The following is a 15,393-nucleotide window of genomic DNA, read 5'->3' as shown; positions in this document are numbered from 1 at the left end:
TACAAACACATCCCGCAGCATGGTACCGCACACTTAAAAACCCCCTGTGTAGAAAGCCAATTGGAGCCAATCTGAGAATGCTCCATACCAGTAATATCACTTGGGGAAAGGAGATTGCCCAACTGTCTGACACACTTAACCCCCACACACTTAACCCCCAAAACCTGTTCACACTTCACATCATGATAGAGTAAAGGGACATACTGTATCTCTGTATAATATTCCGAATATCCTGAAACTGGGAACACGTAAAACGTTAAACCGTGAACCTCCTCAACTGTGCAATACATAGGAATACAAAATACTGACATCTAGTGGTGAAACTGCAAAGGAAGGAAGGAGATTTTTGAGAGGTGCACAGGAGAGACACAAAACCACCTGTGGTGGGACACCACACAAAGAGCCTCTGGAAAATATAAAATCAGATTGGAGGCCACAGACTATTGTTCCTTTGCACATTTATTTTTGGTTTTTACATCCATTTTCTAATATCTCTTCGTTTTGTCTTTTTTTTTCTTAGGTCTCAGTCGGTTCCTATCCTTGTCTTGTGTCTTCCTCTGACGAGAGTTCAGTAACATGTAAAGTGGATTCTCAGGACAAAATGGTTATTGGGGTTGCACAATTGGTGTCTCTTACAGTAAATAACCTGGGCAATGCCATCAACTCTTTAAGAAGTACGATGGACAGGAGATTTGCCTTACTACCCCATATAGACTATATTACACCAGTCAGTGGGTCAGATACAGGATCTACCAGGATTACTATACATGGCTCTGGCTTCGTGCACACAACTGGCAGCATCACAGTGTCCGGGATAAGTTGTACCATTGTATCTGTAAATTACACAGATATTATATGTGATACTCAACCTAGTTATCCCCGCAGCGTTGTTGTTGCAGTAACAGTGAAGGGAATCGCTGCCCAGTGCCTACAATCCTGCAGCTTCACCTATTCAAATGCACTTACACCAGTAGTATCCAGCGTCTCCCCAACTGTAGTCCGAGACGCTACCACAATCTACATCAATGGAGTCGGCTTTGGAAATGATGTTAATGATGTTAATGTTTATGTCGATGAAATAGAATTAGATGTTGTAGGTGTCAATGACACAAATATAACATGTAACATAGACCCCATTCCTGCCAGAAGCTATTCCATTAAAGTTATTGTAAGAAGTAAAGGCTTGGCTGCTGGGACTTTCACTGTGATCAGTCCTGCTGAAGCCACTCTCCTGACCCCTTCCGGAAGTGTGTTAGGTGGAACTCTTCTACTCATACAAGGAAATGGATTTCATCCTATTAACACCACTGTGCAGGTTGCTGGTGTACTATGCCAGACTACAGCAGTTACTTATAATAGTATCCAGTGCATCACTCCTCCCAGCATCACTGCTAAAACTGCTACCGTAATCATCCGTGTGCCATCTGCTTCTTACCCATCACTCAGCTTCTCCTACTCAGAGGACGATACCCCAACCATAACTTCAGTTCTTCCAACTACAGGTAGGACTTTTTATTTACAAACTTTTAAAGGAGTTACTGTCAGTTAAATAAACATGTGCCATTCTACTCTTCCCTAAATAATAGGCATACAGTCTGCTTACGGATGGTATATTAACCCCTTCAAGACAGAGCCCTTTAATGCACAAAAGTCCGGGTCAAATTATTGCAATCTTCCTCCTCGCCATCTAAGAGCCATAGCGCTTTTATTTTTCCACCTATAGGGCTTTTTGGGGTGTCATTTTTTGTGGCATGATCCCTAGTTTTTATTAATATCTTATTGGTGTAACAGAAAAATTTTGATTGCTCTTAATTAATTTTTTTGTGATGTATAATTTGATAAAGTCAGCAATCCTGGTGCGTTTTTTCTTTTTTCCGTTTACGCCGTTGGATCGAAAAATCAAGTTCAATTTGGCTGAAATAAGTACTTCGTACGGGACTGCATGGAAATCCATGGTCGTGAGTTTCAACATTTCCGTCCTCAAACAATGGTCTTGTTCATTTTTCACGGTGCCGTATACGATCCGGCCGTAAGCTCATACGTAGTGTGCATTGTGCTGGCGTATATTGTATATTTTCAAGCGAACACATCAACCTCAAAGCTACGTGCGTATATTTGCGGTTCGCACTACGGACGGAAACATACACAGTATATATGAAGAGAAGGACAGAAAGGAACTAGGGTAACCAAGTCAGACGCACACCAAAGATAAAGTGAAGGAAAAATAAACTTTATTGGTACCAGCTACACAAAACATGTTAAAAACATTTAAAATCCCCAAAAAGGGGAAAACAAACTGCAGGACCTGTGAATAAAGGTACAACTGCACTGCTACAATGTTCCGGGCCAAAAGGGCCCCCCAAGCATGGGACTCAAAAGAGGGAAAAATGACAATACAATCATAAGCAATAATCAAAAAAATCTTTTTTACATAAGTCAAAACAGGTCATACCCTAAGATCGTATCACGTCCCCATGTAGCAGACAAAAGAAATACCCCACGCGTATCGCCGCTGCGTTGCGGCTTCGTCAGGAGTCAATACAGAATAACAATGAGCTGGTATATATACCTGTAATCTAATTAATCTCCCCATGGATGACATGGCGCCAGGGCATGCTTTTTAATATTTGGCTCCTTTTAGTAGTGTTGTGTTGTTAGTGACATTGTAGTTCAATAGTATGAGATGCGTCCACCTACTTTATTATTTTATTTTGATTATTCTAAGATCATGCAATCATGTGACCACATCCTAGTCACATGACCGCCGACGCTCTAAGTATTGCTACGTTACCACGTCACATCCCGGCTTGTCCGGATGGGTTATGCGCAGCTGCAGACTCTGGTTCCGCCCCTTACTCACTCCGGCACCATTACATCATCACGTCACGCACCGGAACTCCCGGGAGCGTGGCGTGCGCAGCCGCAGACTCCATTTCCGCCCGCCATCCACCCCGGCGCCATGTCATCCATGGGGAGATTAATTAGATTACAGGTATATATACCGGCTCATTGTTATTCTGTATTGACTCCTGACGAAGCTGCAACGTAGCGGCGATACGCGTGGGGTATTTCTTTTGTCTGCTACATGGGGACGTGATACGATCTTAGGGTATGACCTGTTTTTGACTTATGTAAAAAAGATTTTTTTGATTATTGCTTATGATTGTATTGTCATTTTTCCCTCTTTTGAGTCCCATGCTTGGGGGGCCCTTTTGGCCCGGAACATTGTAGCAGTGCAGTTGTACCTTTATTCACAGGTCCTGCAGTTTGTTTTCCCTTTTTTGGGGATTTTAAATGTTTTTAACATGTTTTGTGTAGCTGGTACCAATAAAGTTTATTTTTCCTTCACTTTATCTTTGGTGTGCGTCTGACTTGGTTACCCTAGTTTCTTTCTGTCCTTCTCTTCATATATGTTGTTACTAGTCTAGGGTCGTCAGCAGCACCCAGTGCTTTATTTGTTACTTCTGTATGGTGGTGCTCACCCTGTCCTCTCTATTCTGGAAACATACACAGTGTGAACGTAGCCCCACCCCTTAGAGACACAGGCGTGTCACTTTATGTATTAATAATTTTGGAATGCTTTTACCAATTCTTGTGATTCCAAGATTTTTGGGGGGGACATATTCTACTTTGTTAGTGGTAAATTTGGGTTCTCAGGGTCCATTTACGCAGAAAGATTATCTAAAAGATTATCTGCCAAAGATCTGAAACCAAAGCCAAGAATGGATTTGAAAAGAGGAGAAATCTCAGGCTTTTCTTTATGACCTGATCTGTTTATAGTCTGTTTCTGGCTTTGGCTTCAAATCTTTGGCAGATTATCTGTCAGATAATCTTTCTGTGTAAATGGACCCTTACCTTTACAATAAAAAAAAAATATTTTTCTAAATTTAAAAGTCTCTGTCAATGAGGAAGATAGTAATACTACATAAATTACTCATAAATTCATATCTATAACATTTTTACTTTAGAGGCCATAAATGCTTGTTAGCAATTTTGAAAATTTTTGAGAAAATTGTTTAGGAACCAGTTTAGTTTTGGAGTATATTTTAAAGACCTGTATAATAGAAACCACCATAATTTTAAGTATTTAAAGTATAGAAACAAACAAGAGGGTGCTTCCTAGTGCAATACAGTCAGCAAAGGTGAGCAGACACAAAATTTTATTGAAATGAACTCACCTAGTCGAGTTGTGCAGAAATAGGCAAACTATATAGAAGCATGTTGTGGGATACATAAATCACCGCAGCTCAAAGAAAGAGGGATCACCACGGTGTCAGGAATATGTAAGACAGAATGGCTCGATCCAGACCTATCGTGCCACTTGATCCTCTATGAAATCCCAAGGCAGGTGAGTGGTTACAACAGTTCATGATAGATGCAGTAGAGATTAATCATCAATTCAGGAGTATGAATAATTTATTTATAAGCGCAACGTGTTTCGGCACCCACATATAACGGAGCCTTTCTCAAGCATGTCATAACAAAGTACAACCTCAACATGGGTAAATATCTAGATGACCCTATTATTTTACTTCCAGGTCATCTCAGGGAGAGCCAATACAAATAAACTACTTAAAAGACTACTAAAAAACATATAAAACATGAAAGTCAAATAATAATATTATAAAATATATAACATTAAAAAGTGGACACATGTTAATAACAATCATTCTAAAAAGGAGTACATATACATATATGAAAATTAACTGATACCCCAGACTTTTTTTTGTATGCAAAATGACTAATACACCTAAAAAGATATACTGTACATATATGCAAAATGACTAGTGGGTGCAAGGAGCAACAGGATGTAGTGGCTGTATGGGTGTCAATAACATAGTGCATGTGACTAAATCTCTATCACATTAAAGATAATAATGAAAATAAAGGAGCTAAGAAGTGAGTAGATGGAAAAATAAGATGTGTGTACAGAAAAACAAAATAATAACATTTATATATTAATAATCATGAGAAATTATAATAATAAATATAATAAAATGATTCAGAAAAAGATGTAGCCAGACTAATAATAATGTTTCTATGTGAATTCAGACACAAATAAAAAACATAAAAAATTGCAAAAATAATATATTATAATATAATATTTACTAGATATATACTAAATATATACTAAATAGTGAGGTGGGAGTGGGAAGGAAAAAAAAAAAAAGAAAGAGAGGGGGACAGGGACAACCCAGTCACACATGTTCGATTGCCTTATTTAATCCCCCCGGTATAAAGCACTGTAATTTGTAAATCCAATAGGATGCCCTTCTATTTAGCAGTGTCCATCTGTCATTCACCCCCTCCTGTATCTGTTCAATGGGGCAAATTCTAATTTTATTAAAATCTTTTTCATGTTCTTGTCATGAAACACTATGTTTTAGAAATCCTTTCATAGTGTTGCACCTATGGCTGTTCATTCTTTTATGCAGTGACTGGGTGGTCCGACCAATATATTGGAGGCAACACTCACAGGACAACAAATAAATCACAAAGGATGACATACAGTTCAGTCGATGTTTTATTGAAAAATCGCTTCCTGTTATATTAGATTTAAAATGTTTTGCACCCTCCGCAATGTTTTTACAACAAACTATTGATCTGACATGTTTTATTGTGTTTTAGTCTACTGGGGGCAACAAAGTTTCTAATAGTCTTGCCCCTACGAAATGTAATACCTGGTTTTTCAGGGATAATCCCCCTGAGGATCGGATCCATTCTCAAGATGGGCCAATATTTTGGGAGAGTGTGTGTCTGATCGGATCCATTACTGTCATTGAACCTTGATATAAAATTTGTACATCTTGTAATCTCTTTTTTCTTTCTTCGTCTAGGTAGCACTAAGTATCTTTGAGAGGTGCCCAGATTTTTTCTAAATGCCTCATCTACCAGATTTTTGGGGTATCCCTTCTCAGAAAAGCGCTCTTTTAAGATAAGTCCTTGTTCTTTATAATCTTCTATCTTGCTGCAGTTTTTCCTGATCCTATAAAATTTACTAAAAGGTATATTCTGTTTCCACTTTCTAAAATGAGTGCTCTTGAAATCTAAAAAGTCCATATGACTCACCACTAAATCTAAAAACACTATTTTTTCACTATCCATATTTGGGGTAAAACGTAGCCCCCAGTCATTAGAGTTTAAATACTCAACAGACACAAGGGCAGATTCAAAGGTACCCCTTCAAATAATAAATAAATGATGAATGTACCTTTTATAGTATATGCTGTGTTCAGTGGACCAGGGAGACCGCGATATATAGGAGGACTTGAACCGCCCCATGAATAAATTAGCATAACTGGGCATGGCCGATTCCCCATCGCGGTCCCCCTTATCTGATGGTACATGTGATCCCCGAAGGTAAAAAAAAATATGTGTTAAAATGAACCTCATGCTGTTCACCAAAAAATCAATCTGTGGGTCTTTAAAATTACCACTTTCCATTAAAAAGAAATGCGTAGCCTCCAAACCCCGCTTGTGTTCAATGTTGGAGTAGAGGGCAGTCACATCTAGAGTTAAAAATAGAAAGTCATCACTCAGGAGGGAACTTCTGAAGGAGCTCACCGCACCAGTTGTAAGACCAAAAGCCCACAGGAACACCATGTTGAAATACCTAGAAAGAAAAATACAGACAAAAAGAAAATATATAGAGGTGTTAAAGGTGGATATAGAGGTGTTAGAGGTGGGAAAAGAAAGGGGAAGAAAAAAAAGCCACTAAACAGAACAGACACAATCTTTCCTCTGAACTAGGGGGTCTATCTAAGGGCCTATCTTTTTGTCCCTCCCAAAGTGCCGATGATTTTGATCTATTTTTGGACTTAAACTCCTTTGTTCATAAGCTCACTCTTGCCAGACACTTTGAAATAGTTAAAAAAGATATACCGATGGTAGGGACCGAAAAGGCAGAAAATGAGTATATTCACCAAAATGTACATGGACAGTCCAATTTTTACCCCCTCCAGCACAGAGGCCATCACCTCCAGACCTTTTATGATCTGGTCATGGAGGATTTTAAGAAAATTCCTGTCATTATTGGCAAAACTAAGGGTAACCTTACTAAAAAAGAAAAAATATCTCTGGCAAACTTACAGAAAAATGATAGTATTGTCATTCGAGAGGCTGACAAAGAGGGGAGTGTTGTATTGTAGAATAAAGAGGATTATATTTTAGAAGCAGAGAACATCTTACAGAATGAGACCTATTACAGGAAACTTACATCTAACCCTCATGATGAGTATGCTGCTGAGTGTCATAATTTGATTGAAAATGGTTTTAGGAATGGCCTCCTAAATAAACGGTAAAAAAATTTTTTTGAATATAAAACATCCAAAAGTGCCTTTCTTCTACCACCTGCCGAAGGTGCACAAAAGTCTTACACATCCTCCTGGTAGGCCTATTATATCAGGTATAGAAGCAGAGAACATCTTACAGAATGAGACCTATTACAGGAAACTTCCATCTAACCCTCATGATAAGTATGCTGCTGAGTATCATAATTTGATTGAAAATGGGTTTAGGGATGGCCTCCTAAATAAACGGTAACAAAAAATTTTTTGAATATAAAACATCCAAAAGTGCCTTTCTTCTACCACCTGCTGAAGGTGCACAAAAGCCTTACTCATCCTCCTGGTAGGCCTATTATATCAGGCATATGTGGTTTAACCGCTAACTTTCTCATTACGTTGATCTCTTTCTACAGGATCTAGTGGTCCAGCTCCCTTCTTATTTGAAAGATTCCAGCTCCCTCATTAGAGACCTGATGGATATGGAATAGAGTGATGATTTTCTATGTTTAACTCTCTCTAACACCTCTATATCCACTTTTCTTTTTGTCTGTATTTTTCTTTCTAGGTATTTCAACATGGTGTTCCTGTGGGCTTTTGGTCTTACAACTGGTGTGGTGAGCTCCTTCAGAAGTTCCCTCCTGAGTGATAACTTTCTGTTTTTAACTCTAGATGTGACTGCCCTCTACTCCAACATTGAACACAAGCGGGGTTTGAAGGCTATGCATTTCTTTTTAATGGAAAGTGGTAATTTTAAAGACCCACAGATTGATTTTTTTTGGTGAACAGCATGGGGTTCATTTTAACACATATTTTTGTTTTACTTTCGGGGATCACATGTACCATCAGATAAGGGGGACCGCGATAGGGACCCAGTTAAGCTAATTTATTCATGGGGCAGTTTGAGTCCTCCTATATATCGCAGTCCCCCTGGTCCACTGAACACATCATATACTATAAAAGGTTTTTGTTGAGTATTTAAACTTTAATGACTGGGGGCTACGTTTTTCCCCAAATATGGATAGTGAAAAAATAGTGTTTTTAGATTTAGTGGTGAGTCATATGGACTCAAATATTTTTACTAAAACTGACAGTTGACTCTAATAGTTTTTTAAATTTCAAGAGCACTCATTATAGAAAGTGGAAACAGAATATACCTTTTAGTCAGTTTTATAGGATCAGGAAAAACTGCACCAAGATAGAAGATTATAAAGAACAAGGACTAATCTTAAAAGAGCGCTTTTCTCAAAAGTGATACCCCAAAAATCTGGTAGATGAGGCATTTAGAAAAAATCTGGGAGCCTCTCAAAGGGACTTAGTGCTACCTAGACGAAGAAAGAAAAAAGAGATTACAAGATGTACAAATTTTATAACAAGGTTCAATGACAGTAATGGACCGATCAGACACACACACTCCCAAAATATTGGCCCATCTTGAGAATGGATCCGATCCTCAGGGGGATTATCCCTGAAAAACCAGGTATCACATTTCGTAGAGGCAAGACTATTAGAAACTTTGTTGCCCCCAGTAAACTAAAACATAATAAAGAAAATAGCTCAGTAGGGATTAAAACATGCCAGATCAATAGTGGGGTGTTTAAATGTGGGAGGAGAAACTGTCTTTGTTGCAAAAACATTGCGGAGGGTGCAACATTTTAAATATAGCATAACTAACTAACATAACTAACATAACTAACTAACATAACTAATATAACAGGAAGCGATTTTCCGATAAAACATCGACTGAACTGTATGTCATCCTTTGTGATTTATTTGTTGTCCTGTGAGTGTTGCCTCCAATATATTGATCGGACCACCCAGCCACTGCATAAAAGAATGAACAGCCATAGGTGCAACACTATGAAAGGCTTTCTAAAACATAGTGTTTCACGACAAGAACATGAAAAAGATTTTAATAAAATTAGTATTTGCCCCATTGAACAGATACAGGAGGGGGTGAATGACAGATGGACACTGATAAATAGAAGGGAATCTATTGGATTTACAAATTACAGTGCTTTATACCGGGGGGGATTAAATAAGGCAATCGAACATGTGTGACTGGGTTGTCCCTGTCCCCCTCTCCTTCTTTTTTTTTTTTTTTTTCCTTCCCACTCCCACCTCACTATTTAGTATATATTTAGTATATATAATATTATTAATATATTATTTTTGCAATTTCCTGTTTTTTATTTGTGTCTGAATTCACATAGAAACATTATTATTAGTCTGGCTACATCTTTTTCTGAATCATTATATTACATTTCTTATTATAATTTCTCATAATTATTAATATATAAATATGATTTTGTTTTTTCTGTACACACATCTTATTTTCCCATCTAGCACACTCACTTCTTAGCTCCTTTATTTTCATTATCTTTAATGTGATAGAGATTTAGTCTCATGCAGTATTGACACTCATACAGCTACATCCTGTTGCTCCTTGCACCTACTAGTCATTTTGCATATACAGAATGTATATCTTTTTAGGTGTATTAGTCATTTTGTATCCAAAAAAGTCTGGGGTATCAGTTAATTTTCATATATGTATATGTACTCCTTTTTAGAATGATTGTTATTAACGTGTCCACTTTTTAATGTTATATATTTTATAATATTATTATTTGACTTTCATGTTTTATATGTTTTTAGTAGTCTTTTTAGTAGTTTATTTGGATTGACTCTCCCTGAGATGACCTGGAAGTAAAATAATAGGGTCATCTAGATATTTACCCATGTTGAGGATGTACTTTGTTATGACATGCTTGAGAAAGGCTCCGTTATATGTGGGTGCCGAAATGCATTGCGCTTATTAATAAATTATTCATACTCCTGAATTGATGGTCCACCTCTACTGCATCTATCATGAACTGTGGTAACCACTCAACTGCGCTTGGGATTTCATAGAGGATCAAGTGGCACGATAGGTCTGGATCGAGCCATTCTGTCTATCAAGTATTCAAAGTCACATTCATACAGTTTTTTAACCTTTTGGGCATTTCACAGGAATAACTGCAAAGTAAGAGTGAAAAGTTAAAATTAGCATTTTCTTTGCAGAAATTCCAAAGTATTCCCCAGCATTTCATACCAAACCAATTACTATTACCGATCTACCAATGCTGGTAATTGCCTAGACCCCTTTTGCAGCTATCAGCTGACAGTTTAGCTGCGGTTCCTGGCCATTGTTTGTGTATACAGTAAATATCGGAAGGTCAGTAAATCGTTCTGGTACTGAAACTAACCTCCTACCAGGACATACACTTACTGCCTGATCCCGGAAGGGATTAAAATTATATTGACATTTCGATATGTGCAGTTCTGAGCACCATTTAGAAGTTTACTTGCTGCACAGTTCATATTTACAGGGAAAAAAACTTGCCTTTTGTTATTGGAGGACAGCGTCATCTGGGCAGAGCTTCATGGCTGTTTGCCCCCCCCCCCCCACACACACACACACACTTCTCTTCATTGGGGCACTCCTACTGCAGCGGAGGCTGGAATTCATCTTTTGTGGTGTCGGTGGGGTAAGAGCACATAAGGATACGTAAATGTCACTGCCTGATTGTGCCTGTGCTACAGAGGATTAATCCTAACCTTCACTGCAGTAGGTGCGGGCCATTCCAATGATGTCATGGTGGGGGCAGGGACTACGGTGCTAAAGTAGGCGGGAAGACAGGAGCACATGAGCCATGAAGCCCTGCCCAGATGACACTGTTCACTAATGATAAAAAGTATTTATGAGCAGAAAGACAGCAAAAATATTTTTAAAAAGGTAAGTATGAAAATGTCACAGGAAGTAAAAAAATAGAAGAACTACTAAATGTGTATTGCCTACAGCTTCCCAACTCCCCCTCTTTCTGTAGACAATGGATTATCCTCTGATGTCACAAGAGAGTTGGCTGGATCTTGTGTCTGATCTCTAGCTCCAGCCCGAGTGATGTTACAATTAGTGATGAGCGAGCATGCTCGTCCGAGCTTGGTACTCATTCGAGCATTAAGGTACTCGATGGTACTCGTAACTCGGACGAGCATCTCGCAAAGATTCGGGTTCGAGTTCGATAAAACAGCTAAACAATTGTTTGTTTAGCTGGTTTAATAATAATAAAGTTTCAGCTCCCTGGGAAAGCAGGGAAACAGTAATACAGTGATCGGCATTACTGGGGTTAGCGATCCTCTGCAGTAATGCCGATCCCTGTATTGGTTAATAATATATTTAATTAATAAAACACATTTTCGTTCTAATAAAGTTATTTCCCTTGTTCAATAATTTAATTCTAACAAATCCATAGTTGTGCAATTAAATATACTGTTAAAATAAATATATATATATAAATGTATATTTATATATTTATTTATTTACAGTATATTTAATTGCACAAGTATGAATTCGTTAGAATTAAATTATTGAACAAGGGAAATAACTTTATTAGAATGAAAATGTGTTTTATTAATTAAATATTAATTATTACAGGAAGCTCTATTAAAGCCGGCAAATTCCTACATCAAATGTTTCTTTTAATTATGCTATCACAATAGCATTATTAGAAGAAACATTTTGCTTTATATGTGCGCTCAGCCGATTGGCTGAGTGCACATTTTAAGAGCCGGTCTGCAGCACAGTGACTTCATTGTGCCGCAGACTGGCGAAGAGGACGCATGGGGACATCGGGTATAAAGCTCTCCCAACCCCCTCCCCTTTACTGCACCCATCCCAGCAAGGAAGGGGGGTCACTTAACCCCTTCCTTGCTGGTATGGGTGCAGTCTGACATCAGTCTGGCCCCCAAAGGGTTAAGAGGGATGCAATGCATCCTCCCTTAACCCCTTGGGGGCCAGACAGCGTTTTTTTTTATTATTATTATTTTTTTTTTAAATGCATAGGGTTCCCACTATTTTCATAACCAGCCGGGTTAAAAACCAAGCAACAGCAGCCTGGTAACATCAGGGTGGGAAGAGCCATTGGTTTAGGACCTCCCCAGCCTAAATATTACCAGCCTGCTGCCGCCATAGTCCAGGAGCACCAATTTTGACGCTCCGGGACCACTGGCACCCGGCTCTTCCCAGTACCCCTGGTGGCAGTGGGTACTGGGGTAATAATGGGGGGGTTAGTGTTAGCCATTTTATACCGGCTTACACTAGGCCCTGACTTAGTAGTGGAAGCCATCTAATAGACGGAATCCATTACTAAGTCTATAAAGTAAAGAAATAAAGACAAGACACAAGTGAAAAACATTTTTTATTCAAATAAAAACACCCCCACACCCCTCATTGACCATTTTATTTTAAAAAAGAATCCAAACAACCACTGGTCATCGTCGTAGTCCATGGAATCCGTTGTAATCCACAGGATACCAATATCTGAAAAACAAAGAGGGAGAAACACACAAAAAACACACAAACAGGAGCACAACACCCATCATTGTGAGCGGTGTTGTGCTCCTTACAGTATGCAGCATCTTTACAGATCGCTGCTTACAGTCTGCCCCCCAAGGGGTTAAGGGAGGATGCATTGCATCCCCCTTAACCCCTTGGGGGCCAGACTGATGTGAGACTGCACCCATACCAGCAAGAAAGTGGTTAAGTGACCCCCCTTCCTTGCCGGGATGGGTGCAGTACAGGGGAGGGGGTGGGGAGAGATGTATACTCACCCTCCGATGTCCCCATGCGTCCTCTTCTCCGGTCCGTGGCACAATGAAGTCACTGTGCTGTGGACCGCCTCTTTAAAGCAAAATGTTTCTTCTAATAATGCTATTGTGATAGCATAATTAGAAGAAACATTTGATGTTTTAATTAAAGTTAAGTATTAATTATTACAATGAGCTCTCTTGTTGGCAATAGAAATTTGCCGGCTTTAATAGAGCTTCCTGTAATAATTAATATTTAATTAATAAAACACATTTTCATTCTAATAAAGTTATTTCCCTTGTTCAATAATTTAATTCTAACGAATCCATACTTGTGCAATTAAATATACTGTAAATAAATAAATAAATATATATATAAATATACATTTTTTTATATATATATTTATTTTAACAGTATGTTTAATTGCACAAGTATGGATTCGTTAGAATTAAATTATTGAACAAGTGAAATAACTTTATTAGAACGAAAATGTGTTTTATTAATTAAATATATTAACCAATACAGGGATCGGCATTATTGCAGAGGATCGCTAACCCCCTTTAATGCCGATCCCTGTATTACTGCTGTTTCCTGTCAATTTCCGTGGTGTTTCCATCAATTGAAACGAGCACTCGAGTATCGGTAAATACTTGTCTCGAGTAACGAGCACTCGAGCATTTTAGTACTCGCTCATCACTAGTTACAATCTCTGACCAGTGCAAAAAAAACTTGATTGCGCAAAAGCTTTGCAGAAAAAGTCTAATAATCTTGCCTTCTTAGAATTAAATGAGCACCAGATTATCAGGTATGTTAGATTTACATGTCAAAAAATCTACGTTGTTCTTCAGGAACACCAGGAACTGCGATCACATTGTCCGGTTCTGGATTTGGTTTGGATGCCTCAAAATTGACCGTGACCATTGGAGGTGCTACATGCTCTGTCACTGCAGTGTCTGACCAGCAGCTCACCTGCTCTGTAGGAGAATACTGGGGCGGCACATTCTCTATTACATTGCAGAATGAGAAGGGGTTTGCAAGATCCAGTGCAACCTTTACCTATGAACTTAGTATCATTGGAGTCTCTCCAAATGAAGGTGAGTCTAATCCTGTTAAAGCTGGTGACAAACAATATGGCTTTTATTATGTCTTCTGCAGTAAATGTTACCCAGCTTTTCCAGACTCCTGCAAGACAAGTCTGTATAATTATATATGGATGTTGTAGTTGTGCACGTATGACTGCAGACTTATGAGACTTTTAAAGGACAACTCTGGCCAAAATGTATCTTTGAATATGTTATTACATAAGCAAATTTAGACAAATTCCTAATATACACTAATTATGGGAAATGCACATATAGTGCTACTTCCCTCAATTTAGTAGATCAGACAGGCTTCAATTTCTCTCTAAAAAAAAAGTCCAGCAGGGGGTGCAGTATGTGTAGAAGTTACATGTAAAGAATGACAAGTTATCATTTTTTACATGTAATTTCTACATATACTGCGATCCCTGCTGGACCCTTCAGGTATGTACACAGAGTCGTGAAATCACTTTTTTTTTTTGAGAAATCGAAGCCTGCATGATCTACTTAATTGTGGGAAATAACACTATGGGGGACATGTATCATCCGGCGTACTGTTTAATTTCGGCGTAAAGTGCCGATATGCGACTGATTTTATGCGCAAATGGCCGATTTGCAAATAAAATATTCGCATATCGGCACTTTCCGCCGGGTACGCCGGTGAGACGGGGGTGTGGAGGGGGTGGAACGGGGGCGCGGACTCAGAGTCCGCGCGATTAATCATTTTTTCAACTAAAAGATACGCTGAAAACCTACTCCACCTTTCAGGTGGCGTAGGTTTTCTCGGCTGTGCGCACCGACGCGCACAGGATTTATGTAAAGGCAGTCCGCCTCTACATAAATCTCCGTAGCGCCGGAGATGCGGGGACATTTATAAGTCCGGCGTAAAAAACGCCGTACTTAATAAATGTCCCCCTATATGTGCATTTCCAATAATTAATGTATATTAGGAATTTGTCATATATCCTTTGATATGATTCCTTTTGGTAATCACCGAGCTGTCTGTGAATGCAACATAGGATTTTACTTTACTTTAGTGAACATCATTTCTATTGATTCTTTCCAGGCAGTTTTGGTGGAGGATTAATGCTTATAGTCGCTGGATCTGGATTTGATAATCAGCAGTCCAAGGTGTTTGTATGTAACACTGAATGCAAAGTGAATGAACAGAGATCCAATGCAAGTCTTCTGTATTGTGAAACCCCCCGGAACGGTAAGAAAGCTGGTATAATAAAATCAGTTCATATTTTATATCTGGAGTGTATGGCGCATTGAATATAAGACCCCTAGGGTCCAGGAATTGGAAAAATGTGTTAGAATTTATGAGGAGGAGGGAGGTGGAGAGCGTTTAGGAGGTATTGAAGAAGGAGAAAAAAAAAATTCTGTGTATTTTTTTGGGAGGGGG

The 15,393-nt window shown here is 38.7% G+C and overlaps 1 protein-coding gene across 1 annotated transcript in view; it reads left to right on the top strand.

Moving 5' to 3' along the window:
* The window catches only part of LOC138783038 (fibrocystin-L-like), a 218,263-nt gene that overhangs the window by 82,415 nt on the left and 120,455 nt on the right, over window positions 1-15,393 (top strand). Inside the window, exons 24-26 of the mRNA XM_069957185.1 lie at window positions 521-1,502; window positions 13,758-14,003; window positions 15,055-15,201. Coding sequence (XP_069813286.1) covers window positions 521-1,502; window positions 13,758-14,003; window positions 15,055-15,201 — 1,375 coding nt within the window. The remainder of the gene's footprint in view (window positions 1-520; window positions 1,503-13,757; window positions 14,004-15,054; window positions 15,202-15,393) is intronic.

Source organism: Dendropsophus ebraccatus, chromosome 2 (genome assembly GCF_027789765.1).
Source record: "Dendropsophus ebraccatus isolate aDenEbr1 chromosome 2, aDenEbr1.pat, whole genome shotgun sequence".
NCBI lineage: Eukaryota > Metazoa > Chordata > Amphibia > Anura > Hylidae > Dendropsophus > Dendropsophus ebraccatus.
This window is presented reverse-complemented; position numbering and strand designations above follow the sequence as displayed.